Below are 25,640 nucleotides of genomic sequence, written 5' to 3' on the forward strand. Positions count from 1 at the left end.
CATCCCTAATAATTATCAGCAGTCACAAGTGACCACACAGCTCTTTTCAAAGGAGGTGTTTATTCCTGGGGTGAAAACATTAGAGAAAACATTAAGAACATAAGAAAGGCCATATTGGATCAGACCAAAGGTCCACCTAGCCCAGTATCCTGTTTTCCGACAGCGGCCAATGCTAGATACCTCAGAGAGAGTGAACAGAACAGGGAATCATTAAGCGATCCCTCTCCTGTCATCCATTTCAGCCTCTGATAAACAGGCTAGAGACACTATTCCTACCGATCGTGGCTAATAGCCATTGATAAACCTAATCTCCATGAATCTGTCTAGCTCTTTTTTGAACCCTGTTGAAGTCCTAGCCTGTACCACATCCTCTGGAAAGAAGTTCTACAGGCTGACTGTGCACTGCATGAAGAAAAACTTCTTTTTGTTTGTTTAAAGCCTGCTACCTATTAATTTCATTTGGTGACCCCTAGTTCTTGTATTGTTAGTTAGTTAATGCCTATTATGACTGTGGGAACAATTAAATAACTTTTCCTTATTCACTTTTTTCACACCAGACCTCCATCATATTCCCCCTTAGTCTCCTCTTTTCTAAGCTGAAAAGTCCAAGTTTTTTTAAATCTCTCTTCATATGGGACCCATTCCAAACCCTCTAACTATAAGATAAGAAAACCTAGAGATATGCTAAAAAGCATGTGAGATCACTCCAACTCCAACCTTAGACTCTAGTAGATGTTCTTGAAAAACCTGCAGTTGTTTGTCTCATTGTTATAAATTCATCATAGTCATATTTGAACCACAGTAATCATGAATATTGTGATGTTTTCTTTATATTGCTTGGGCTTTTGATCGTGGCATCATGTAATAGGTGAATCACAGACAAAACTCTACTTCTGTAGGGAAGCATATCTTGAAATGTATATTGTACAGCAAGAGAGAGGCAATATGCATTTACTTCTCCCTAGATAGGAAATCTACCTTACGCACATTGTGTCAAATGTCCATTCTTGTTGGGCATATTATCAGGATATTCCTTTTGATCATCCAGGTCTTGCATCCCATTATCCCCAAAGCGGTTACATACGATGGTGGCCTTAACTAACACACAAACTGTGAATTTAAAACAGCCGTGGCCAACCCATGGCTCATGAGCTGCATGTGGCTCCGCCCCCTTCCCTCCTGCCCCCAAAAGTGCGGCTTGCAACACTGCTCCTGCGCCCCTCCCCAAATGGCCCCGGGCCCCCTCGCTGGCTCTCCTGTGCTCACTGGGTTGGCGATTCAAAATGGTGCCTGAGACGGCAGCTGTCTACAGGAGCCTGGCATGGACAAAAAAGCCTAAGCTTGCTTGCTTCTTAAGGGACAGCCTTTTTGGGGCGGGGAGGGAGGCATGACAATTCTGGTGCGCCTCTTTGCATTTTTTTTCTGCTGCTGTTTCGTCTCTTTGTTAAATGGGTTGGTCACCCCTGATTTAATACATTGGACCTCATATATTTAAACTTGAATTCAGTAATGCCTTCCAAGGATGCTTCAGGAAATTGCCATCTCTGATGGGCTGATATGGCCTGGATGGTGGTGAAGGAGGAAAAAAAAGGTCAGAAATCACACTAGTATTGAGGGCTTGAGTGTCAGAATGAAAGTGTCAGCAGTAATTGAGATGAGGTAATGAGGTAGAAAGAATTAAGTTTAGGCCATCTTAAGTTTTGGATTGTGTTGTCCAGGATGACTTAAAATAGCATGAGACAGCAGAAGATGGGTTATTGGTGAGTTCCTACTAAAATCATGGCCACTTGAAACATGTCATGGACCATGAAATCTGGTCTTTAGAGTAAAAGCTCATACTCCTATACAGATTTCACATATAATACTAGTGTTTCTCAAATTGTATGGTTTAGAACCAAAAGGAAATTTCATGGAGGTTGTAAGGTTATTTTCAGGGAGTTTTGGTATTGCCACACTTCTGTGCTGCTTTCAGATCTGTGTGGTCAGAGATCAGCTGCTAACTGAGGGCCCAGCTCTCTAGAAAGCAGGGTGGAAGTAAAGGGTGGCAACCGTACTATGCCATCCTTCCTTCTGCGCTGCTGTTGGTGGTGGCTCTCCCTTCACAACTGAGTTCCTGGTCAGCAGCCACCACCCCAGCTTTCCCAACTCTGAAGGCAGCTTTGCTGCCAGCAGCAGTGCAGAAGTAAGGATACCGCAAACCCTACCCTACCTTTCGAACCCTCCAACTCCTCCTTGGGTTAGGACTGCTACGATTACAGCACTGGGACACTTCATATTTAAATGTCTGAAATCATGATATTTACAATGACCATGAAACTTCCCAAAATGGACAGTGAAATTGGTAAGGCCCTATATATTTTATAAAAGAAATAGCTAGGTTCCAAATTAATAACCTCTTCAGTATTGCTAGTTGCTTTGTGCTTCCTGCGTTGGTTTTTTTTTTTTTTGTAACTTTAGTTTCTAATAATTGTTTATTACAGGGTACAGTATACTTTTTAGAAGGAATTAATGAAACTCACCAAAAGTAAGTCATGTTTGCCTTTAATTAGATAACTGTCATATATGAGTGTGTCTACTTACTTTATGGAATTATGAGAACGTATGGATATAATCTTTCAGATCCCCTGAAAACCCAGTGTCTGTTTTGGTACTGAAAAGTTTAACAGAAGCCTTGCCAGAAAACAGGTATATTTTTTTTTTCTTTATTTAAAGTTTGCTTTTCTTTATATAACTTTGATACCTTATCACACTTTATTTAATTTTGTTTCCTAGATTAAGTCGCTTACTTCATAAGCACAAGTTTACCGAAGCTGAGAATTTTGCTATTCAGCTTGGACTAGATGTTGAGGTAAATGAGTTAGTCCTGTCAATCAAGTAAGAAATTAATTTGAGACTGAGTTTATGAACCTGTTTTCTGTCTTTGTTAATTTCTTGAGTCATGAAACATTCAGATTGTGAATTAGCTTTTAAAATAAAATGATTTATGATAAGCAGTTGTGTGACAGTAACTTAATCGGAAATAACTCATTTCAGAGGGGTAGCAGTTTTAGTCTGTCAGCAAAAACAACTGTCTAAAGGCTAACAAATGTTGTTGGGGCGTTAGCTTTAGTGAACTAGAACTCACTTCCTCCGATGCAGAAGAGAAAAGAAAACAGGAAAGGATACAGAGATAGGAGTGTGATATCAGTGCTAATTAAATCAGAGTGGATGTGGCTCATCTCCAATAGTGATGAGAAGGTGAAAGTACCTCAATGAGAATAATCTGTCTGTAATGTGATAACCACTCCGTGTTTCTATTTAAAGCTTTTCTTCAGGGTATCAAATTTGGATATGAATTCCAGCTCAGCTGGTTTCTCAATGCAGTCTGGTTTTGAAGTTTTTTATTTTTGCCTGAAAATGGCAACTTGCAAGAAAGAAACTGTGTGTCCGTAGAAGTTAAAGTTCTCTCCTGCTGTTTTTTTGTATGTTGCCATTCTTAAAGAACTAGCCAATTAGCCCGTCATAAGACGGGATTTTCAGGTCTCTCCTCCACGTCAGACTTCTCTCCTGAGCCTCCGGTCTGTCTGTCTGTCTGTCTGTCTGTCTGTCTGTCTGTCTCTCTCTCTCTCTCTCTCTCTCTCTCTCTCTCTCTCTCTCTCTTTCTCTCTCTTCCCCCCCCCCCCACTGCCTACCCTCCCCCTCTCTCAGCTCTCCTCTGCCTCTTGCCTCTCTCTCCATCTCTTTCTTTCACTTCTCCTCCCCCTCCTGCCTCTCTCTCGGGGGACTGCGGAGCCCAAATGGTCGCTTGCGCCACTTGCTCCCATGTGGTGGCCTGGGTGAGCAGCGCAGAAGTCAGCCGAGTGCCACGGCGGCAAGTGGCCGTTTGGGCCCTGCACTCCCCATGCACCACAGGCTGCCCAGAGGGAACAGCCAGCATTTCGGTGTTACAGACTCTCAGACACTGGGCTACTATATATATGACTAGCCAATTAGCCCGTCATAAGATGGGATTTTCAGGTCTCTCCTCCACGTCGGTCTTCTCTCCTGAGCCTCCGGTCTCTCTCTCTCTCTCTCTCTTTCTCTCCTACTGCCTACCCCCCTCTCAGCTCTCTTCTCCCTCCTGCCTCTCTCTCCATCTCTTCCTTTCACTTCTCCTCCCCCTCCTGCCTCTCACTCTCCCTTTCTCTCTTCCTCCTCCTGCTCCTCCTCCTCCTCCTCCTCCTCCTGCTGCCTCTCTCTTCCCTCTGTCTTTCCCCACTCCCGCCTTCCGCTTCCTTCCCACCGCAGGGGAGCCCAAATGGCCCCTTGCGCTGCTGGCTCCCCTGGCGGCCCAGCTGAGGGGCACTCCACTCAGCTGAGTACCACAGTGGGAGGGGAAGGGGGGCAGTGATGTACACTGCCCCACCTCCTGGCTGTGTACGTCACTGCTCTGCCCCCTTCCCCACCCTCCGTGGTGGCTCGGCTGAGTGTTGCAAGCTCAGCTGGGCTGCCATGGGGGAGGAGGGGCGGGGTGGTGACGTACATGACCGGGGGGCGGGGCTGTTTACGTCACTGCCCCTCCCTCCCCTCTCCCATGGCGGCCCAGCTGAGGGGCGCACCACTCAGCGCCACGGCGGGAGGAAGAAGGGGGGGGCGGTGACGTACACAGCCCCGCCTCCCCTTCCTGTCCCACTGGGCCCACCTGAGTGGCTCTCAGCTGGGCCCCGGTGGGGGAACAAGTGGCCCTTTGGGGTCTGGCTGCGGCCAGTGGCTGCACACACCCTCCCCCCGAACCGCACCCAGCTCTGCTTCCCACCCCCTCTTCCTGCCAGCCAGCCCCAAAGTCCCCCCTCTCCCTGTGTGGCCCCCAGGCTTCCCTTCCCCTTCCTCCGTGGCGCGCTGCGCCACTCCCAGCTGAGTGGCGCCCCCGCCGGGCCATGGCAGGGGAGCAAGCGGTGGCAAGCAGCCCCAAAAGGCCGCTTGCTACCGCTTGCTCTCCCGCTGGGGCCCTGCTGAGCACTGCTCACCTGGACCCGGGGCAGCAAGCGGCCGTTTGGGGTGAAGAGCACAGATCCTAAAGGGCTGCGCACCGCCGCTTGCTCCACCGCTTGCTCCACCACCGGGGCCTGGCTGGAGCGCCACTTAGCTGGGAGCGGCACAGCGCCAAGCAGGGAAAGGAAGGGGGCGGGGCTGGCTGGAAGGGGGTGGAAAGCAGAGCTGGAGGGTATTGGGGGCTGTGGGGCTGGAGGGCAGGATGGGGGGGTGGAAGAAGCAGGGAGGGGAGCAGTGCTGGCGGGGGCGGGGTGCCCGTGGGGCTGGCTAAACGGCCATGGAGGGAGGGGAAGGGGGGCGGGGCGCTGACGTACCATGGCCAGGGGCATGGCTGTGTACGTCAGCGTTACAGACACTGGGCTACTATTTATATGATGATGATCTGTGACCAGTTATTCTTTTATGTAGAGACAGTCCGGTTTGTCTGATGTACATAGCAGGGGGGCATTGTTGGCACATGGTGGAATATATTACATTTGTAGATGTGCATGTGAATGAGCCTCTTCAGCATCTGAGGAAGTGAGTTGTATCTCACTGAAGCTTATGCCCTAATACCCTAATAAATGTTTGTCTTTAAAGTGTCACTGGACTCCTTGTTTTTGTTGAAGTTACCAACACATCTTTGAACCATTCTGCCTAAATTATATTTTCTGATGAAGGTTATTCATAGATGCATCAGGGATCTAGCACTGCTTGAAGAGCAGCTCTTAATGTATATTGATTAATAATATGACCGAGTCATTGTCTTATTAAAACTTTCTTGGGAGTATTGAATTTGATCTTGCAGGATGCTGTGCTCTCTCAATTCCCATCTCATTACTTCCCAGGAACAGCTCTCTTGGCCTTATTCTGAATTTGAACTATTTCGTTTATAGATGGACCCTTCTTCTTTGACATTTGCATAACAAATTTATTAAGGATGATGCCACACTGGCTTTCTCTTTAGCAATTTATAGGAGTTTTGCCATTTGACTTGAATGGGAGCAGGACTGGCACCCATCTTAGATATGGAATTCTAATTATGTCCACAAGAAAATGAGATTAATTTCAGAAAATACAATCAATCTTAGTCTTGATCAGACTTTAGTATCAAATAATTTTGAACGTAAAGTGGGTAAATGGATGATGGAGAGATGGGATTAGAAGAGGAATGGAGAACCTTTTTGAGATCAGGAGCAGAAAAACCAGTTGGGAGGGAGTGCACACAAGTGAGAAGCCCCTTATTGAGAAGTTGAGACACTGCTCACATTCCCCTTGCACACCAGAACCTCGGGTGATTTTGTATGCTCCATTCCTGTGGGTGGGTGACAGAGGAGCTAGAGTGTCAGCACGGGCTCCCCACTGCTGAGCCTCAGGGGCCGGATCCAGGCTAGACGGAGGCCAAATGCAGCCTCCAAGCCTGAGGTTCCCCACCCCTGACTTAAAAGAATGTTTTGATTAGTTAACTTTGTGGTTGTTAATAATTATGAGTTGAGGAGTTTGTAAAACTTAACTCTATAAAAAAATCATATTGAAAGTCTAGAGGACTTCATCATCAACCCTGCACTCATATGCAAATATGTACAATTTAGCCAAACAAAACATATCATGATAGTTTGATACTTCTGTAATGAGGACATGCACCTTATTTGTACCTAGTGTCCTCCAGAGTAATATTGTAATCTCACCATTTGATGACCTTTCAAGTGAAGAGAGAAATTTTAAATGACTGCTTTTGTCTTTTTTTTTTTAAGCTTGTTTACAAGATAAAAGCAAGTGCTATACTAGAAAAACTGGCTTCAGCTTCCATCGGGAGTTATGATCAAATGGACTGGTTAGACCTCGTGGCTGAAGCTAAAGAAAATTTACATAAAATACAGGTAAATGCTTGATGTTTTGCCTTACTCTTTTTTTGTACACATTGAACCAAGGTGAAAGGGTGTGTAGAGTTAATAATTCTAAACTGTTTCTTCAATCAAACAGGATACCCATTTTATTGTGGATTACTGCGTAAATGCTTCATGGCCATCATATGAAACAACTCAGGAAATGTTAAGCTACGCTAAAATCAGAGTAAGTTTTATATGAAATGGTTCATATTAATGCATTTCTGCTTCATTTGCCAACTTGAATGATTATCACTCTATATAACGGATGTTGCAGCTCAACAAAAAATGATACTCTTTTGGAGGACTGGCAAAAAATTGCACCAACTACAGGATAAGCAGAAGGGGAGATGCTGTGGAGTGCACTTTGTTGCCTCTGCTCTGTGCTAGGGTAAAGCATATTTCTAGTTATCGCTACTGTCATTGATAAGCATGGTAAACACATTACCTAACTCAAAAATCATTTCTGCTTGTAGACATGGTATGTTGGCTAGTTCCATAGCTGACTTTCCCTTTGCTCGAGTGTTTTGAAGGGATCTCCTTCCCCTATGCAAAGAGAAGGAAAGGGTTTCCTTTGCACATAGGAAACAAGAATTTAATCTTGAGCGCCAAGCTTTACAAAGTCCTTTACATAGACTGAATACTAAACATTTATTTGAATTTTTCATTCTCTTCACATTATAGACTTTCCTGCCTTATTTAAAAGAATCAGGTAGATTCATTTTGGCCCTAATCCTGCAAACACTGCATATATGTAGAAATCTCATGGAAAGATTGAGAACTTGCCGTATGAAGTCCTTGATTTATTAATATACTATTTTTTGTTAATGTTTACATTCAACTTGTATAGTATTGTGCTGATCAGTTCTGCCTCAACAGTATTTCCAACTATTGTGTATTCAAATGCATTCATTTCAGATCTTGAAGAGAGATGACAAAATGATTGCTTCCTTAGCTGATGGGCTTCAAGGGTCCATAACAGAAGTAAGATATGAAAAATTACCTTTATTTTATAAATGTGTTAACTTTCTTTTAATCAATTAGGTTGGGAACCACTGGCCTATTTGATACCAGGGTCTGGCAGACCCATTCACAAACTTTTGGCAGATTGATAGCATTTTCATATTTGCATATTCATTATGTAAATTGGAAACATACAAATATGAAAATAAAATGTACTCCCTCTACTATCTCCTGTGCCAGCTGCTGACCCCACAGCCTCCCCATTACTAGTCCCACCCCCCCAGAATTCCCCCAATGCCAGCATTCTGCCTCTTAGAGCCCTTCCCCCCCCCACTTCCAAAGCTCCCAGCACTAGCTGTGTCCCTGGAGCCCCCAGTGCCTGCCCCGCCTTCTTCACCTAGCCCTGTGCTGCCCCTCAACCACCAGCTGAGTGCTGCTGCCCAGGCTACGGCTGCTCCAAGGCTGCTATGCTAGGCTTCGCATGGCCCTCTCACTGTTCAGCAAGGTACTCTTTTGTAGCTGAGAAGAGACCCTGCCTCTGTCCTGCCAAGTCTGGTGACAGCCCACACCCCAACACACGCACAGGATCGGCGGCGTCTTCAATACAAGCAACAGAGGCAGATGCATGTTTCTGGTGGATTGAGAGTTCCTCCCCAGGACATTAAAAGTTGGGGCCTAGAGGCACAGGGTCACTCTGCCTGTGAGTGTCCCAGGCTCATGACATCCACCTGACAGTCAGGCAGTACTAGCCCCCAATACTTGCTCGTTTGAGCTGGGGAGCCTGGCTCCATCCACACAATTCCAGACCAGCGCTGCTGGCTGCAGTGCCCCGAGATGTTGGGAAGTGGCCAGACATGTGGTGCAGGCCAGAGCCAGCAAGGGAAACCCTGCAGGGGAAACTGGGCCCTGCCAAAGGAGGGGTGGAAATTGTGGACACCCAGCGCAGCTCTCTGGAACTTCTAACCTGATCCTCTGTGATACTGAGGAAGGCTGGGACGTGCATGGCTATGAAGGTTCTGTGCGCTGCTCTTGAACACGCCACCCACAACAGAAAGGACACAGGGCAGCCACCTGTCATAGAACTTCCCAGTGGGTGGGGCTCATTAGCAGCTGAGGGCATGGCCTGGCAGAGTGCCGGAGCCCTGCAGGCTGGGGTTCATAGCTTGTCCCTGGACTGAGGACCCATGGTTGGGAACGGCGGAGTTAGGCAATTTTTAAAATCAGATTATATTTATGACAGCTAAATGTTAATCATAAAACATTTTTAAAATATGAGAAGAGATCCATATATTGACTTGCTTTCAGAATTTTTTTTTCCATCTGTGGTCCAGCAGGACCATGGATATTATCTATACCTATCTCATAGAACTAGAAGGGACCTTCAGAGATGGAGTCCAGTCCCCTGCCATCACCGCAGGACTGAGTACCATCCCTGACAGACTTGCCCCAGATCCCTAAATGGCCCCCCTCAAGGATTGAACTCACAACCCTGGAATTAACAGATCAATGCTCAAATTGAGCTACCCCTCCCTCCCTACTTAAATGCTTCCTGTTGTTATAGAAATGAATGGTTCTTGAGTACTCTGTTCTCTGGTTTCTAATCTGATGTTTCTCTTAAATTTTTAATATTAAGAACCTTTTAAACAACTATAAAATGCTTTTGAATGTTCAGCCCTGTTGTGTGTCAAATGGTATTCTTATAGGGTACAGGAGGTGGACTGTAAGCCTTTTATAGTCATGAATTTTTGGAATAATAAATATTAAAGTAAATTTGTTCTCAACAAATTAGCTGGAAATTTTGGAAACCTTCTGTATCTGTTATGTTTATATTGTTTTATTTTCTTAACCATTTTAACATCACTCTGAGGCCTGGTCTTCACTAGGAGTTTAGATCAAATTTAGCCACATGAGGTCAATTTTTCTAAACGTGTCCACTCTGCCATGCCTGTCATGTCGATTGTAAGGGCCAATGAAATCTGTTGCTTAATCTTGATTTCATGAAGAGTAACACTATTCCTGATCTTTCATGGTTGAATTTACAGTAGTGTGAACCCAGCGTAGAGGAGGTCAAGATCCTTGGCCTCTGGGTGGCTTCTCATAGTGCCCCACTCTGGCCAGAACTTGCACCTCTCCAGGTATGTCTAGACTACATGGCTCCGTCAATGGAGCCATGTAAAGTAGTTTACTCAACATAGTCAATGAAGCGGGGGTTTAAATAATCCACACTCCATTAAAATAAAAATGGCCGGCATGCTGTGCTGACAATCAGCTAATCTGGCACAGCGCGGCAGTCTAGATGCGGCGTGGACGACAAGGGAAGCCTTTGTTGACTGCTCCTGTAAACCTCGGCTTACAGGAGCGGTTGACAAAGGCTTCCCTTGTCAACCGCGCCGCATCTAGACTGCCGCGCTGTGCCGGATTAGCTGATTGTCAGCACAGCATGACGGCCATTTTTATTTTAATGGAGTGTGGATTATTTAAATCCCCGCTTCATTGACTATGTCGAGTAAACTACTTTACATGGCTCCGTTGACAGAGCCATGTAGTCTAGACACACCTTATAGGTCTCAAGTTGAACAGGAAAATCCTTGGGAAACTTTTAATTTCTTCTTTGAGTGATGTCCCCGTGAGTGCTCGACTGTAGGTGATAGGTCACCTGGAGCCGCAGATCGGAGCCTTGCAAAGCAGTTTCCCCTGTTGAGCCGTGCATGAGCAGGAGGCATCTCACAACGCTCCTGCTGAAGTGTGTTACTTGCACGACTCAACCTCCCCCCATCAGTTCCTCTTTAACTGCCCTCGTCAGCAGACGGAGCTTCAACATCCCTCTGACTGTTCCGTCACTTAATACGTCACAGTTATCACTTAGATAATTAGCTTTAATACTTTTATAAATAGTTAGTTTTATAGTTCAGAAAGTTTCCCTCGTTAATTTACCAAAAAAAAAAAAATCCCCTCAAGCAGGGTTTTGAACGCAGCTTTGCTGCTCAGGGCAGTGTGAACCGGGCTTCTACCGGCTCTTCCCCCTTCTCAACCACAAAAAAAAAAAAAAAAAAAGAAGAAGAAGAAGACAGAAAGGAAATAATGAAGTATCACCTCAGAATACTTAAGATGGCGGGCTCCTTGGGTTTCAAAAATGTGAGGAGTGCTGGAATCCTATGCCAGTAATGGGTGGACATTCATTATGCATACAGTGCTTGGGGGAAACCTACCCATCGCACAAATGCGACCATTATTCCCCTCTCATGGCGAGAGCCAGAAAAGATAGAGAGCTCTGTCTTAGGATGATATTATTTGACAAGGGTTTGCAGCCTGCTGAGGCTCAGAATGCCTCCAGACTGCAGAAGGACTCCCACAAAAGAAAGTCGCTTCCCCACTCCCCGGCAAAACTTCCCAAAAGAGCCTTACCATCACACTCTTTCCCTTTTCTCCTCCCCAAGAAACAGCAGTGGGGAGAGACAGGGCACCATAGGTGCCTCTGCAACCAAAGTGGTGGGGAGAGCCTCATCACTAACACCAGGACCTGTGTGTACGTCCTCGGTGCCTACAGAAGCCTGAGTGCTATGTTTCTGCGACCCTGCATGAAAAGCCAGCACCTCATAAAAAGCTGTGACACTGCAAGGAAAAGGAGTTCACTCCATTAAAGAGGAACTGGCTATAGTAATGCCATGTGCTCTTACACCCGTGCTGACAGCTGAGGCGGGTAGCAGCAGAGATGCCGCAATTAACTGCTGATAATCAGAACAAACATCAGCACTAGTGCCCCCTCCTACCCTTCCCCGCACGTCTGCCACCTGCAATGTCTTCAGCCTGTGGCTCTCTGCACATACCAAAAGCCCCAGTAATTTCTCACTGCAGACCTTTACCAGATAACGACCATCTTCTGCATTCCCTTCACGGCATACATCACTGAGTAGGTTGTGTTCGTACCACTACAGATTTGGACCACATCAAATCCCCTGGTACCCACACTAATCTTACCCTCCACCTTATCCACCGCAGTGGGCATCTTGGGAACCATATAGACACCGGTCCTCAATTCATTCCAGCTAGAAGGGGTTTGCCTACAACCCGGACCCTCTCTCCTACGGAAGACTCGGGGGAGGAGAAACAAAAAAAAGCAGTTGTGTAGCACTTAAACTATCTTGTTAGTCTTTAATCAGGTGATGAGCTTTCGTGGGGTAGACCCACTTCTCCGAGGAGGAGGATGAACAAATACCTGACAAGGACCCAGACTTACTCTCTCTCTCTCTCTCTCTCTCTCTTGATGTGTTCCTAGTGGATAGTTCTCTGCCACTGCTAGATGACGGGGTCATACAGTCTGGCAGGTGCCCAATTGATGACCTTAAACAATTTCAAGAGCTTTTTAAAAGGATGGCAGCAAGCCAACCCATCTCCAATAAGTACAGGAAAAACAGCACCACCTGTAAATGAATCTGCATCCCACATTACACGGAAAGATTGCCTTACCTATAAACGAGGCCATTATGGAAACATCAGATGAGCTATGGAAAACACCTGTATCCATTCAGTCTACCAGCAGAAGGGCGGACAGGAAATACTTTGTCCCTCTGAAAGATATGGAATTTCTGTTCCTGCACCCTGAGGCGAACTCCTTGGTTATGGAATCAGATCAGGAGAGATCCAGATTACAGTACAGTAATTCCTCGCTTAACACGTTTTCGCGATAGCACGATTTTTTTAGGGAACGTTTTTTGAATTACACGACCATCCCTGGAATAACACTATTTCCACAGCTGGCCCATTGCTGGTGGCTGCACAGGGCTTCTCCCGCCTCCCTGCAAAGCTGTTCCCCAGTGATACCCTCCCCTCCCCGCCGGACGCAGTGTGGGTACTGGCAGACCTATCACAGGGGCATACTCCCAGCCCAGTACCCCTTCCCTTCACTTACGCAGAGCCAAACACCTCCCCTCCCTGCTGTAACCCAGTCCCTTTCTCCCCCAACCTTATGTCCCGGTCCCAACAGACAGCACTGCTTGAAACCCAACCCCCACCTTTTCCATTATTTTCAATGGGAAAATTGACCCTGCATAACATGATCATTTTCTGAAACATATCTGTAGTGTTAAATGAGGAATTACTGTATAGGTCGGGTAAGCAAGACAGGGACTATAAAAAGTTAGAGCTCTTTGTCAGGAAGATCTAGTCTTCTTCCACACTGTGTTTGAGAATAGCAAATTTCTCTGCTCTTTTGGCAAACCACGATTTTGATAATTATTCAAAATTGGGGGATCTCCTGGAGCACCTCACTGAGGCAATAGTCCATGAGGGTCACACGATCCCCTGCACCACCCTACAAACAGCACTGAATGTTTCTGATACTGCTTCTAGGGTGACAACTACAGCAGTGGTAATGCTCAGGGTGTCCTAGTTAGAGGCCTCTGATGTTCCCCGGGAACTTCAGTCCAAAGTAGAGGACTTACCATTTGATAAATTGAAATTGTTTGCAGCTAAAACAGATGAAGTTCTGCACAGCAGTAAGGAGTCCAGAACCACGCTCTGCACTCTGGGCATGTATGCCCTGCCCTATAGGCATAAACGGTACACCCCCTATAATCGTAACAGATACGGACAATATAATCAACAACCTCAGACCCTATGAAGACACCAGACAAAGACAATGGGCGCAGAGAAGACACTCCAACCAGGGCCGCCCTTGTACCAACCAACCCACAAAGCATCAGATTTGAGGATGTGGTCAAGGGTTTGCAAAACCTACTCCATGATCCAATGCCAAAGCTTCATGGCCATCTTTTTACCCACCATTTGTGTCCCTTCTTAACACAATGGAAGTCTATAGCATCAGACCATTGGTTGCTGGAAATAATTAGTGTAGGATACACAATCCCCTTTACCTCTACCCTATACCCTACCCCCCAACTCCATCCCTCTTCAGGGACCCTTCTCACAAGACTCTACTAAAACAAGAATTGATCACCTGATGATTGGGGCTATGGAGAGAGTACCCAAGGAATTCCATGGAAAAGGGTTTTACTCAAATTACTTCTTGACAGAGGAAAAAAAGGGGGGTTGGAGGCAGATCCTCAACCTCTGCAAACTGAACACATTTCTAAAGAAACACCAATTCAAGATGGTCACGCTGACCACAATTATTCCAGTATTAGATCCGGGGGACTGCTTTGCAGCCCTTGACCTGCAAGATGCTTACTTTTCATATTGCCATTCATCCAGCACACAGGCATTACCTACATTTTGCTCTTGAACCAGGACATTATCAATACAAAGACCTACCTTTTGGCTTCTTGTCGGCTGCCCTGAGTATTTTCAAAGATACTAGCAGTTGTTGCTCCATACATCGACAACTGCCTGATCAAAGGAGTGTCATGTGAGGAAACCACCTCCATGATAAACACAACTAGAGCCCTGCTCAGTCGTCTAGGCCTTCTACTCAATGAACAGAAATCAACGTTGCACTCAGTCCAAGACATAGGGTACGTCTAGACTACATGCCTCTGTCGCCAGAGGCATGTAGATTAGGCTACCAGACATAGTAAAATGAAACGGTATTTAAATAATCGCTGCTTCATTTAAATTTAAATGGCTGCTGAGCTGTGCCGATCAGCTGTTTGATGTCGACCCCAGCGCGTCCAGACTACTGTGCTGTGCAGACAAACAGGTAATTGGCACAGCGTGGCAGCCATTTACATTTAAATAAAGTGGCGATTATTTAAATTGCCGCTTCCTTTTCCTATGTCAGGTAGCCTAATCTACATGCCTCTGGCGACAGAGGCATGTAGTCTAGATGTACCCATAGAGTTAATCAGCGCTCACCTAGATTCAGTCTCAGCCTGCTTGCATCTCAAAGATGGTGGAAGTCAGCAGACAGTCTCCTGGCAGGGGTTCCATTCCACCAAACGGAGCCCACAGTACAAATTATACAGATGCATCTCTCTTAGGACAATATGAACAACCTCCTGGTTCAAGGCAAATGGTCCCAGCACGAGAAATCATTACACATCATTATACTGGAGCTGAGAGCAGTAAGAAATGCATGTGCACATTTTGCCCCCATAATTGTCAGTCGTACAGTTCGAATCCTTACAGCTAACATCTCCACGAGGTTTTATATAAACAAACAAGCCGGTGCCCACTCCTGCTTCTTATGTGTGGAAGCCATCTGCTTATGGAATTGGTGCATCCAAAAACAGCTTAAACTCACAGCATCTTACCTACCTGGGGCCAGCAACACCATGGTGGACTCCTTGAGCCACAACTTCTCCATGGACCATGAATGGGAACTACATCCAGAGGTTGCCAACTCAATATTCTGCCAATGGGATGGCCATCAATAGACCTCTTTCGTTTCTCTCCAGAATACCAAATGCCCCCGATCTGCCCTCGAGTGAGGCTTGGCAAATACTCCCTAGGACAGGGGTGTCCAAACTTTTTTCAAAGAGGGCCAGATTTGATGAAGTGAACATGCGTGAGGGCCGACCATTTTGCCTGACATTCTTTGAACCATTAAAATTAAATGCAAATTAACTATTTTATGCAAAGTTTATTGCAAACAGCATACTTTTCATTTGTCACATGGATGACAAATCTACACAGGTGTTAAATCACTCTGCCTTTCATATCTGAAGGCCAGATGAAAAAAAAATCCAGGAAGCTGAAATATGTCAGGAACATTGTAAAGTACATTACATATTATTGGTAATAAAGGTTGTCTGTCAACTTTTAAGTTCAAAAAATATGAACAGGAACATAACACCAAGTATACATGTTGTGTCCAAATATATTTATAACTGATTTAGACCAACCGACATTAACTGAGATTTTACAATGTATTCATCTCAATACATATTGATTCGTTGGGGGCCATAAATGATAGATATTGCCAAATTACCTGTGGGGCCGTATTAAACTGGAACCCGGGCCGCAATTGGCCCGCGGGCCGGACTTTGGACATGCCTGCCCTAGGAGATGCTTTTCTGATTCAATGGACAGCCCATCTGCATTATGCTTCTCCCCCATGCCACTTATTCCCAGAGTCCTACACAAGAGGCACACAGATGGTCCTTGTCTTATCCTCATAGCTCCAGCGTGGTCATGCCAGACCTAGTATCCACAAGCTAGTGATTCAATCTCCCTACCCGTTGCCACATCGGTGCAACCTTCTCTCCCAGACTCACGGGAAGAGGTTGCTCCCACAACCACAAAGTCTATATCTCCAGGTATGACTTCTCTCTGGTTCACGGAATTGGAAGACCGATGTTCTCAGCAGATAAAGGATGTTCTCCTTCATAGTAGGAGACCATCTATAGGAAGGACTTACCTGGGAAAATGGGTCTGCTTCTCTCTCTGGTGTCACAAGGCTGAGAGAGACCCATAGATGTCCCCAATAAAAATCATCCTGGATTACATCCTAAATGTTAATGTTGGGGCTTTCATTCTCATCCCTAAGGGTTCACCTTTCCGCAATAACAGCTTTTCACACAGCTTTTCACACCCCGGTGGATGGTTGCTCTGTATTTGCACATCCTGTAACGAAAAGGTTCCTCAAGGGCCTCCACAACATATACCAGCCTCATGGGACCCCATCCTCCTTATTGGACTTGAACCTTGTTTTGGACTATTTGACTAGGCCTCCCTTTGAACTGTTGGACACTGTTGCACTCCCCTTCCTCTTTATGAAGGTCTGCTTTTTACTAGCCATCACATCAGTAAGGAGAGTTGGCAAACTGGGGGCCTTTATGGTGGAACCCCCATACAAGGTTTTTACAAAAGACACAGTCACACTGAGACCTCGTCCAGCATTTTTATCAAAAGTCTGTACAACATTCCACGTGAATGAACCTATTGTGTTAGCTACCTTTTTTCCAAAGCCCCACGCCTCACCACGAGACACTAGCGTACATACTCTTGATATGCAACGAGCATTGGTTTTCTTTCTGGAAAGAACACGAGCATTTTGTAAATCCCAAAGCCTTTTTATTTCCAGCACTCACGTTGAGATGAAATAGTTGTACCTCTTATCTCAAAGTGGATATTGACGTGCATAGTTACATGTCTTACCCTAGCCAACAGACCACTACAACATCCACCACAAGCACATTCTACTTGGGCTACAGCAGCTTCCACAGCCTTTTTGAACAACTTCTGCTAATAGACATTTATCGAGCCACGACATGGTCATCAGACCACACTTTCACTAAACATTATGCCATGTTGTCACGACTTGCTTCTTATTCATTGGTGGCTACTGCAGTTTTGTCCACCACCACCAAACACTGACTCCAGTTCCCTCCATCCAGATCAAATACTGCTTTATAGTCACCTACAGAGGTGCACCCGCGGGGAGATCACTTGAAGAAGAAAAGGGAGTTACTCTTTCAGATGTGTCTCTCCTCATCCCCTTTCCCCCGTGTGTGCTCCACACCCTCCCTTCCCCTTCCTCCCCTCTGCTTGGAGTCTTATTTACTTGGGCATAGATGAGGAACTAATAGGGAGCGGTTGAGCCATGCAAGTAACACATTCGGGTGGGAGCACTGTGAGATGCCTCCTGCACATGCACAGCTCTGTGGGGGAAACTGCTTTTCAAGGCTCCGATCTGTGGCTATGGGCGACCTGTCACCTATAATGGAGCACCCATGGGGGGACACATCTCGAAGAACAGTTGTTACTGTATGAAGTGAGTAACTCCCTTTTCATTTCCTGTGCAGCCAGCATTGTGAGCATATCTCAGAGTGAGTGGCGCATGTGGCCATGGCTTTGACCAATTCAAATACTGAAATTGTTTTTTAAAAACTTCTGCTCTCATGGGGTCCAGTTCCCAGGGACACAGAAAAGTGCCAACGTGCAGTGTCCGAGAGATCTTGAACCTCATTGAAGTGTGAGGAAAAGAATTCACTTTTTCTGAGTGCTAAACCCACAAACGTGTAACAGACATTGACGTGAAGATTGGAAGCTGCCTGGTGGCTAAAGGATATTTTTGGGACCCCAGCAATTCCACGTCAGAATCAAGGAGCTAAGGCAGTTCTACCACAATGCAAAGGATAGACAGTCTGGTGCAACGCCACATCGATGCTGCTTCTGAGAGCAGCTGGATGCAATTTGGGTGGGGTACCCAATCAGCTTCCCCAGCCTGACTGTGGAGTCTAGCCAAGACACTCCTAGCATCAGCATGGGGGTGGGGGGGGGGGGGGGGGGGAGAGACAATAGCCAGTCAGTGAGCCAGAACCAGGATCTTTTCATCTTGCTGGAGTCAGTCCTCTCTTCCCATGATGTCTCCCAGTCGAGCACCAACTGCAGGGAGGGGAATTCTGGTGAGTTCACAATGTAAGCAGATTTAGGCAATTAATTGGGTGTGATGAGCAGTGCACTCTGTGCCTACACAGCATGGGAGGTGGGGGAGCGAAGAACAGCTTGTAATTGAATTGGCAAATGGAGCAGTAATCTTCCCTGCACATCTCCATGGGAGCTTAAAGGCCAATACAAAAAATGCAGGGGCAACTTGTTCAGAGCAACATGGAAGACTCTCAAAACTGGCCATTCATAAAATTGTTGTCAAAGCCTCTCTGATTTGCGTTGCCCCATGCTGTGCTCTCCTTATCGCCCTGGTGTCTAGCTGCTCAAACTCTCTGTCTGTGTGCTCTGCTTCAGCCTCCCATCCTACCAGATAACTTCCCCCTTGCTTTCACAAAGACTATGGAGCATACAACAGGCTGACATACCAAAGGAAATGTTGCATTTGCTGAGGTCCAACCAAGTCAGACTCCGAAACCTACCCTTTAAATAGCCAAAAGCACATTCAGCCACCATTCTGCACTTTCTCAACCTGTAGTTGAACTGCTTGCTGAGGTCTAGGCTGCCTGTGTATGGCTTCATGAGCCACAGGAGCAAGGGGTAGATTGGGTCACCAAGGATCATAATTATTCTGATTCTGATTTTGCTATTGCGGGAAAAAAGTTCCATTGGGCACCTTTCTGAGGAAGCAGAAGTTCCTAAAGATGCATGTGTCATGCACCTTTCCCGACCATCCCAAGTTGGTGTCAGTGAAATGGTCCTTATAATCCACCAGTGCCTGCAGCACCATGGAGAAGTACTCCTTGCAGTTTATGTACTCCTTGGTAAGGGAGCCGGTGGCCAAGATGGAGATGTGTGTTCCATCTGTCACTCCACCACAGTTAGGGAACCCCCATTATGGCAAAGACATCCACTATGGTATCCATGTTTCCTAGAGTCACAACTCTCCATAACAGAATGGTATTGATTGCATTGGCTACTTGTATGAAAATATCCCCTACTAGATTTCTCCTCTCCAAATTAATTCCCCATTGAACAGTAGCTGACTGGCATTGTAAGCTTCCAGAGGGCTATTGCTACATCCTTCTCCAGGGTCAGAGTGGGTCTAATTGACGTATTTTTGGCACTGCAGGGCAGGGGAAAGCTATTCACAAAGTTCCAAGGAAGTGACCGCGGCATTTGGAAGTTTTGCAGCCACTATTGATTGTCCCATCTCTGCATCATAATGCGGTCCCACCAGTCTGTGCTTATCTCACAGTGCCAGAACTTGTGTTTCGCTGTGTCCACAGGATTGCCTGGTGCCTGTTCTTGCATCACTGACCCAGCCTGCATGAACAGTACACCATGCCAAGCCAAAATTTGTTGTCCTTCTCTTCCTGGTGGAACGACATGCATATGCTGTCAAAATACTATGCCCTTAGGCACACCTCTGTACACTTCAGCATTAGAATGGTTTGCTGCAAACTGGGATCCATGCTTCAGCTGCTATGGCATCTGCACAGAAACCAGGGCACCAAGGTGCAAACAGACTGCTTCCCATTGATCTCATGCAAGGGAAAGAGAGAAACTAGAGTGTATTATGGGATGCTGATGATGTGAACCCAGAACCACCTGCTGCACAGCTGTGGTCCCAGTGGGCACTGGGAGCGTAGTCCAGAGTGCAAAGGTACCCATAGTGCATCACTTGGAGTTGATGGTAGGCTCACTAATGGGAAAGCACTACTTCAGACAATATTGGATTTTTTTCTCCATAGAGAAAACACAGACCATCAACTTTGACCATAATAGATTTGACTTTATCTTATAGTGTAGACATATCTTGACTAGAGTTTTCCCTTCAATTAAAATAACTTACTCTTTGTGCAGATACTGAGAGCTCAAGCAAGGCTAACTACCTTCTATGGCGCCTTTGGACCAGAGAAATTCAGGTTTCTATTTTTAAAAATATTTTTATATGTAGAGGCTTTCTGTTTGATGTCACTTTCACTTACATTTGTACTTCCCCTCTCCCCAGAGCATGTAATGGGAGTGGGGCAGAGCTCTACTTCTATCCCTAACATACCATCTGAACTAGCACAAAGGAGAGGGAAATAGTAGGTCCAAGTGAAGGCTACAGTAAATGATTTCCATCCTCAGGCAGGAGCAAAACTTGGGGGGAGCATGAAGGGTCATCTGCCCCTCCCACACTATGGAGGAGGAGCACTAGGCTGTGCAGAGGTGTGCAGAGCTGACCGAAATGGCAGTCTGGACCTCTACATAGAATGCTTCCGCCAACGTGCACAGGCAGAAATTGTGGAAAAACAGCATCGCTTGCCTGGTAACCTCAGTCGTGCAGAATGCAATGCCATCCACAGCCTCCGGAACAACTCTGACATTATAATCAAAGAGGCTGACAAAGGAGGTGCTGTTGTCATCATGAACAGGCCTGACTACCTAAAGGAGGCTGCCAGACAACTCTCCAATACCAAATTCTACAGGCCACTTTCCTCAGATCCCACTAAGGAATATACTAAGAAACTGCACCATCTGTTTACTCCCTAAACAAACACAGGAACAAATCGACACACCTTTAGAGCCCCGACCAGGGTTGTTCTATCTATTACCCAAGATCCACAAACCTGGAAATCCCGGACGCCCCATCATCTCGGGCATTGGCACTCTTACTGAAGGACTGTCTGGCTATGTGGACTCTCTGCTTAGACCCTACGCCACCAGCACTCCCAGTTACCTTCGTGACACTACGGATTTCCTGAGAAAACTACAATGCATAGGTGATCTTCCAGAAAACACCATCCTAGCCACCATGGATGTAGAGGCTCTCTACGCAAACATCCCACATGCAGATGGAGTACAAGCTGTCAGGAACAGTATTCCTGATGATGCCACAGCACAACTGGTGGCTGAACTCTGTGAATTTATCCTCACACACAACTATTTCAGATTTGGTGACAACATATACCTCCAGACCAGTGGCACTGCTATGGGCACCCGCATGGCCCCACAATACGCCAACATTTTTATGGCTGACCTGGAACAACGCTTCCTCAGCTCTCGTCCACTTACACCCCTTCTCTACCTACGCTACATCGATGACATCTTCATCATCTGGACCCATGGGAAGGAGACTCTGGAAGAATTTCACCATGATTTCAACAGCTTCCACCCCACCATCAACCTCAGCATGGACCAATCTACACGGGAGGTCCATTTCCTGGACACCACGATACAAATAAGTGACGGTCATATCAATACCACCCTATACCGAAAACCTACCGACCGCTATACTTACCTGCATGCCTCCAGTTTCCATCCCGGACACACCACACGATCCATTGTTTACAGCCAAGCACTGAGGTAAAACCGCATATGCTCCAACCCCTCAGACAGAGACCTACACCTACAAGACCTTCAACAAGCATTCTGTAAACTGCAATACCCACACGAGGAAGTGAGGAGACAGATTGACAGAGCCAGACGTGTACCCAGAAGCCTCCTGCTACGGGACAAGGCCAAGAAAGAAACCAACAGAACACCACTGGCCATCACCTACAGTCCCCAGCTAAAACCTCTCCAACACATCATTAGTGATCTTCAGCCCATCCTGGACAATGATCCCTCGCTTTCACAGGCCTTGGGAGGTAGGCCGGTCCTTGCCCACAGACAACCCGCCAACCTGAAGCATATTCTCACCAGCAACTACACACTGCACCATAATAACTCGAACTCAGGAACCAATCCTTGCAACAAACCTCGGTGCCAACTCTGCCCACATATATACACCAGCAACACCATCACAGGACCTAACCAGATCAGCCATACTGTCACTGGTACATTCTCCTGCACATCCACCAACGTAATATATGCCATCATGTGCCAACAATGCCCCACTGCTATATACATCGGCCAAACAGGACAGTCCCTACGTAAAAGAATCAATGGACACAAATCTGATATTAGGAATGGCAACATACAAAAACCTGTAGGGGAACACTTCAATCTTCCTGGACACACAATTGCAGATCTAAAAGTAGCCATCCTGCAGCAAAAAAACTTCAGGACCAGACTTCAAAGAGAAACTGCTGAGCTACAGTTCATCTTTAAGTTTGACACAATCAACTCTGGATTAAACAAAGACTGTGAATGGCTCGCTAACTACAAAAGCAGCTTCTGTTCTCTTGGAATTCACACCTCCAGATCAGCTGCTAGAAGTGGGCCTCATCCTCCTTGATTGGATCCACCTGGTCATCTCCAGCCTGATCCTGGCCTGCATATTTATTCCTGCCTCTGGAAATTTCCACTACATGCATCTGACGAAGTGGGTCTTTGCCCACGAAAGCTTATGCTCCTACACTTCAGTTAGTCTATAAGGTGCCACAGGACTCCTCGTCGCTTTTGCAGTATTCATTCATTCATTCATTCATTGTACTCAGATATAACATCAAGTAGCTGCCCTCTGCCTGGTTGCAAAACAAATACTAAGGAGCCCAGAAGGGAACACGTAAAGTAAATCCTGGCCATTTGAACCAGAAGAGAAGTTAAATCAAGTCTCTACAGTAAAAATATGTAATCTAGATTTTTTTTTCTGTTGCAAATGTATTTTAAGTATTATTTAGCAGAAAATTGGTATTTGTGGATAAGTCTCATAGGAGGGATATGATTTTTCAAAATCTGTATTCATTTACAAATTATCTGTTATATAAAAATCTTTTTTTTTTTTTTTTTTTGAATGTGTATATGTGTTTTAAATACTGTACATGAGAGCCTAATCACTTTTCCACATTACTTTGCTAGTGGAATTGCTTGGACTGAATTCTTGAATAATGAAGATATTTTCGAGAGCATCCTTTTTCACTTACAAGAAGGCAATCTCCCTTGTGCACAATACCTCTGGCTTAGGCATCAGGTATGAGAGCTCAGTTTTTAATCTGTTCTGTAGAGGCCAGTATTAAACATCTCTTTAATAAGAGACTCCAATCTTTGATGAGGCTGATTACATTATCCTATTTCCTTTGTATTCTGAACTTGTTACTGGTTAGAAGAATAAACTTCTGTTGTAACATTACAGATCAGTTCATTTGAGGAGATGCTAAAGCCATAAAAGATGACATTTTTGGAACTGTGTGTGACTTGTCATCTTGTATTCACCTTTTCAAGAGCATGGACCTTGCTCACTAATAAAATTAAGGCTTGTCTAAGATTTGTTTGACTGTTCCCTTGAAAATGCTTTAAAAGCAGCTATGTGAGCTAAAATGTAACACATCCAAAATGTTGGCTCCAAGCTATTGAATTTCCTATTGTCTTGCTGGAGAGAGCTAGAGATTCATAACATTTTGGTTTTCTGAAGAGATGGCATTGTAGGCCCACTCCTGCTTTCTCCAAGGTCTGTGGAAGCAAGATTGTGTCCTCTGTGATGCGATAGATTCACTTCACTTAGTGTAGTCAAGTTAAAACATTTTCTTGATTTCATATCTGTAAATGTCCAAACTCTTCAGTAACATAAAATGCCAAGTTAGAAAGAGAGAGATTTTTATCTGATGATATATATCATCCATAATACAAATGATTGTTTTGTTTTTATATATTAGGCAGATTTTGAAAGCAGCTTTGACATGAAAATGCTGGAGGATCTACTTGACAGAATTTGTGCCACCATTCCTATAAAACAACTGTGTCTGTGGTTTAAAAATGTTGTGATTCCTTTTGTAAGGAAGGTTGTGCCAAAAGGACAGGTAAAAAACTATTCATGCAGGTGATTTCTGTATAAAATATTTTTTCAGATACACGGTTACAGGCAAGCCTCTTACAGAAATGGGGTTTTAATTATATTATTACTGTGACTTTTTTGCAATTTGTTTAAAAAATTAATTTTACTTCATATTGTAAATATTTTGCTTTACCACATAGAACATTTTAATTGTTTTTTTAATTTCAGAAAATATTAGCAAAATGGCTGGAACAAGGAGCTCGAAACCTCGAATTAACTGACAAGGTAAAGTACATTTACTCTGCAAAAGCCTTGTATTTGTACATATGTCATATTTCTTGATTTGTACTGATACTCTCACTAATTTCTAATATTTTGGGTAGGCAAACTGGCCAGAAAATGGACTTCAAATGGCACAGATGTTTTTTACTAGTAAAAGTCCAGTTGAATCTTCCTGGCACTGGATTCTTTTGGTAAGGAGTATTTAATAACACTATGTTGCTGAGCTGAATATTTACATCAACAGGACAGATATTAATGTGTAGTTTTCTTTATAATATGATTACTAAGACCTAATAGTAGCAATACAATTTCTTTTTGGTGAGGGAAGACTCATTTTAGTGGAATGAGGAATTAAGTTCCTATCTTCCTTTGTCTTCTCTTTTTAGCCATGTTAATAAAATGTCCTTTTTGATAACCTTGGTGTATGTACAGTTCTGAAATTAGAATGTGACATGTCTCTCCTAGCAAAAAAGGGGGAAATTGCTTATAGCTTGTCAAAGTTCCTGACCACTTCAACAGTGTTTACAACAAATCTGTGAAATGCTGAACTGGGTTTCAGTGATTATGCAAAACAAATCAATGAGGTTCAGGGACCAACTCAGGCACACAGATGTAAGTGGTGGATAGTAATAAAAAACCTTAAGAGAGAATTCCTTTTCTGTTTCTTCTTCTAGAGCCTTCTAATGGCAGTCAAGAGGGACAAAATGGTGTTTGCTACTTTACCTCTCACCAGCCTCAAGTGTTTTTTGAGTCCTACGCCTACATGAATAATTCTGGTGTCTATTTAGTTTTTTTTAGCAGCAGCATGAAATTGACATTATTCTTGATAGTATCATTACTGAATAGAAATTAGGATTGTTAGCATATAGTAAACAATACAAATAAGCCTGGGCTTATTGGTTAATCCTATTGACTACACACACTCCCGTGCATTGCTGTTTGTGTATCAGAGCGGGGAGGTAGTAGCTGGTGCCCATGGGGAATCGGCTTTGCCACCTCCCATCAGCCTCTTCCTCTCCCCCCCTCCCCCCCCCCGTGCTGCTGCCTCTAATAGAGAGGCAGCAGCATGGAGGGTGAGGGGGGCAGGCAGGAGCTGGTACACATGGGAAGTCAGCTTTTAAGCCAGCTCTCCGTGCGTGCTGGCTCTGTGGAGCAGTCTGTCCATCCACCCCCTTTCTGCCTCCCGCAGAGATATGGAGGAGGCAGGCGGGAGCCAGCTTAAAAGACAGCTCCCCATGAGCACCAGCTTTGGAGCTGCTTCCTTTCCCCTTCCATCCCCCCACACTGCTGCTTCTATATTAAACATCTGTACTAGGGGCAGCAGGGCCGGGGGGGGGAGGCAGATGGGATGCTGGCACAGCCCCTGTCTATGGGGAGCTCAGGCCTCCTGTGGACTGGAGCTGCTGCCATGGAACCTTGGCAGTCTGTCCATGGAAAGCCTGGGTCTGCCACAGAAAGAGTCTGCTCTTTGGGATGCTGGAAACCATCTCTTCTCAGCGGGGAGCTTACGTCCCCCATGGACAGAAACTGCT

General features: G+C 45.3%; 1 protein-coding gene across 9 annotated transcripts in view; it reads left to right on the forward strand.

The window, feature by feature from the left end:
• KNTC1 (kinetochore associated 1) overlaps window positions 1-25,640 on the forward strand; it is a 148,432-nt gene that overhangs the window by 27,347 nt on the left and 95,445 nt on the right. For all 9 annotated transcript variants that reach the window (XM_075898678.1, XM_075898685.1, XM_075898679.1 and 6 more), the window contains 11 exons: window positions 2,481-2,524; window positions 2,620-2,685; window positions 2,773-2,848; window positions 6,744-6,869; window positions 6,973-7,062; window positions 7,794-7,859; window positions 19,989-20,050; window positions 22,914-23,025; window positions 23,708-23,851; window positions 24,055-24,111; window positions 24,210-24,299. In XM_075898678.1, the coding sequence (XP_075754793.1) occupies window positions 2,481-2,524; window positions 2,620-2,685; window positions 2,773-2,848; window positions 6,744-6,869; window positions 6,973-7,062; window positions 7,794-7,859; window positions 19,989-20,050; window positions 22,914-23,025; window positions 23,708-23,851; window positions 24,055-24,111; window positions 24,210-24,299 (933 nt within the window). The remainder of the gene's footprint in view (window positions 1-2,480; window positions 2,525-2,619; window positions 2,686-2,772; window positions 2,849-6,743; window positions 6,870-6,972; window positions 7,063-7,793; window positions 7,860-19,988; window positions 20,051-22,913; window positions 23,026-23,707; window positions 23,852-24,054; window positions 24,112-24,209; window positions 24,300-25,640) is intronic.

The sequence above is a fragment of the Pelodiscus sinensis genome, chromosome 15 (genome assembly GCF_049634645.1).
Source record: "Pelodiscus sinensis isolate JC-2024 chromosome 15, ASM4963464v1, whole genome shotgun sequence".
In the NCBI taxonomy this organism is placed as follows: domain Eukaryota; kingdom Metazoa; phylum Chordata; order Testudines; family Trionychidae; genus Pelodiscus; species Pelodiscus sinensis.